Below are 2,734 nucleotides of genomic sequence, written 5' to 3'. Positions count from 1 at the left end.
GTTCTAAATTAGTAACTATAAATATAATTTGTAGATCTATAATTTTGATATCTAGGGTCAATTAATCATAGATAGAATTGTTTTAATCATTCATTGAGATTTTGGTCATGAAAATAAGGACCAAGTGATTGTAATGACTAAAAAAAAAAACAACAAAAAAACACATTTTTCTTATTGAATATAGAGAGAATAGTGAGATATTTTCTTTCTATCAGATTATCTTCCCTTATACCATAAACTTTCCTTAGTTTAATACTAATAATATAATATTTTACTACATGTACATGTCAACTGCAAGTGATGAAATTATTGAATATTTGTCATGGGTTCTGTTCTATTTGGTTTATTTTATATATATTTTGCTAGAAATGTGTTTAGGAATAACAAAGAAATCCCAACTACATATTGGTTGTTGGAATATAAATGGACACAAAAACAAAGGTTTCGACAAATACAGTGATCCCAGATTTATAAATGAAATTTGTAATAAAGATATTGTTTGCCTCATAGAAACGCACTGTTCTTTAGAAGAATCACTATCACTTGATGGTTTTAAACCAGTTCATCTGATCAGACCTAAATCTAAAGGTACATATAAACGTTCAGGGGGAATTTCAGTTTTTGTAAAATCAGAATTGCGACCCGGTGTTAAATTTTTAGAACATGAAAATAATGATTATATATGGCTGCAATTGTGCAGAGATTTTTTTGGAATGAAAGATGATATATATCTATGTTATGTTTATAATCCTCCAGACAACTCTTCATATACAAAATCCTTAGATGAAGATATTTTTGAACTTATAGAAAAGGATATTTCAAAATTTTCAGATTCTGGTAAAATTCTCATAGCGGGGGATTTAAATGCAAGAACTGGTTCTCAGGTTTTAGACTTTATAAATGATGATCAATTATTAGATAAAATACCTGGTTTTGAAAATTTTTCTCCTGATCAAAATCTGCTAGTACGATATAGTATGGATGAAGTGTTGACCACACGAGGTAAAAATTTAAACGAGATTTGTATTCAATCTGGTCTGCGAATATTAAATGGACGTGTCCAAGGTGACTTTATAGGCCAGTTAACTTGCTTCACACCAAATGGCAGTAGTGTTGTTGATTACTTTATATCTTCAGAGAGTTTGATGGAAAATATCTCATTTTTTAAAGTACATAAATTTTTTGGAGAATTATCTGATCACTGCCAGATTTCAGTCATGTTAAAGATTGATTGTAGAATTAATAATAACATAAATGATAAGTTACAGTTTGCCCCATCAACTTATATCTGGAATGAAACTTCATCTCAAGAATTTATAACTGCCTTATCATCAGACAACATACAAAGCAAAATAAATGATTTTAACAATAAAACTTATGATAATGTTGATATTTTGGTTGCTGATCTAAATTCCATTATAACAGAAGTGGCTGACAAGTCTCTTAAACAAAAACAACCTAAAAAGAAAAACTCAAAACATTTAAATAAAAGAAAACAACCTAAATGGTTTGATATGTCATTAACTTGCTTAAGGCGTCAATTAGACAGTAAAGAAAAGCTTCTTAAAAAATATAGCAAAGATCCAGTTGTTAGGACATCTTACTTCTCCTTATTAAAATTATATAGAAAATCAAGAAAACATAAATTAAAGGAATTCAGACAGAGTGTCATGAATGAACTTGATAACCTACATGATAATAACCCTAATAAATATTGGGATCTTCTAAAAGAATTATCTAAAGATAACAATAAATCCTCAAGCCCTGACATCCCAAGTAATACATGGTTTGAATATTTTAAAGATTTGAATAAAAGCAAAGTTAATACACCTAATGATAATTTTGTTAATAACTTTAAACAAATGGAAAAGGAAAAAATATTTTCAGAACTTGACTTTCAGATAAATGATCAAGAAATTATAACAGCAATATGTACATTAAAGAATAAAAAATCTAGTGGCTTTGACATGATCTTAAATGAAATGCTTAAATGTAGTCAGTCTTTTCTATTAAATAGTTTTAAAAAAGTATTTAATCATATATTAGTGACTGGTTCTTTCCCAAATTTATGGGCAAAAGGTTTCATAGTACCAATTTTTAAAAGTGGTCCTACCCATGACCCCTCAAATTACAGAGGTATAACTATTGGAAGTTCATTGGGCAAACTTTTTGCTAAAATATTAAACACAAGGTTAGAAACTTTTTTATCAAAAAGAAATATAATTTGCAAAGAACAGATTGTTTTTTGCAAAAAGAAGAGAACAAGCGATCATATGTTTGTTTTGAAAACACTGATTGAAAAATATACCCAGAAGGGCCATAAGCTTCTCTTCTCTTGCTTTGTTGACTTTAGAAGGGCATTTGACACAGTGTGGCATATGGGCCTATTCTACAAACTTAGAAAGTATGGTATAAGTGATTTATATTATAATGTTATTAAAAATATGTATAAAAAGACAGAGCTGAATGTGAGAATTGATAAATCTCACATGACAGACTCTTTTGCATCTAATATAGGTGTTCGCCAGGGTGATAATTTAAGCCCCAACCTCTTTAAATTGTTTATAAATGACCTTCCTGAGATATTTGATAATACTTGTGACCCAGTCCAACTTGACTCAATTAAATTACTCTGTTTATTATATGCTGATGATGTAGTTTTGCTCTCTGAAACAGCAGAAGGTTTACAAAAGTGTCTTGACAAGTTATCCCAGTATTCTAAAAAATGGGGGTT

General features: G+C 29.0%; 1 protein-coding gene across 1 annotated transcript; it reads left to right on the top strand.

Annotated features, from left to right (window-relative positions):
* Nucleotides 1–368: 368 nt before the first annotated feature.
* On the top strand, nucleotides 369–2,533 carry LOC134722893 (uncharacterized). The gene is made up of 3 exons (XM_063586527.1): nucleotides 369–1,438; nucleotides 1,628–2,191; nucleotides 2,518–2,533. Exons 1-3 carry the CDS (start codon nucleotides 369–371, stop codon nucleotides 2,531–2,533), a joined length of 1,650 nt encoding a protein of 549 aa, XP_063442597.1.
* Nucleotides 2,534–2,734: the final 201 nt, after the last annotated feature.

The sequence above is a fragment of the Mytilus trossulus genome, chromosome 6 (assembly GCF_036588685.1).
Source record: "Mytilus trossulus isolate FHL-02 chromosome 6, PNRI_Mtr1.1.1.hap1, whole genome shotgun sequence".
Lineage (NCBI taxonomy): Eukaryota > Metazoa > Mollusca > Bivalvia > Mytilida > Mytilidae > Mytilus > Mytilus trossulus.
The sequence above is the reverse complement of the archived record's forward strand: the minus strand, read 5'-3'. Positions and strand labels throughout refer to the sequence as shown.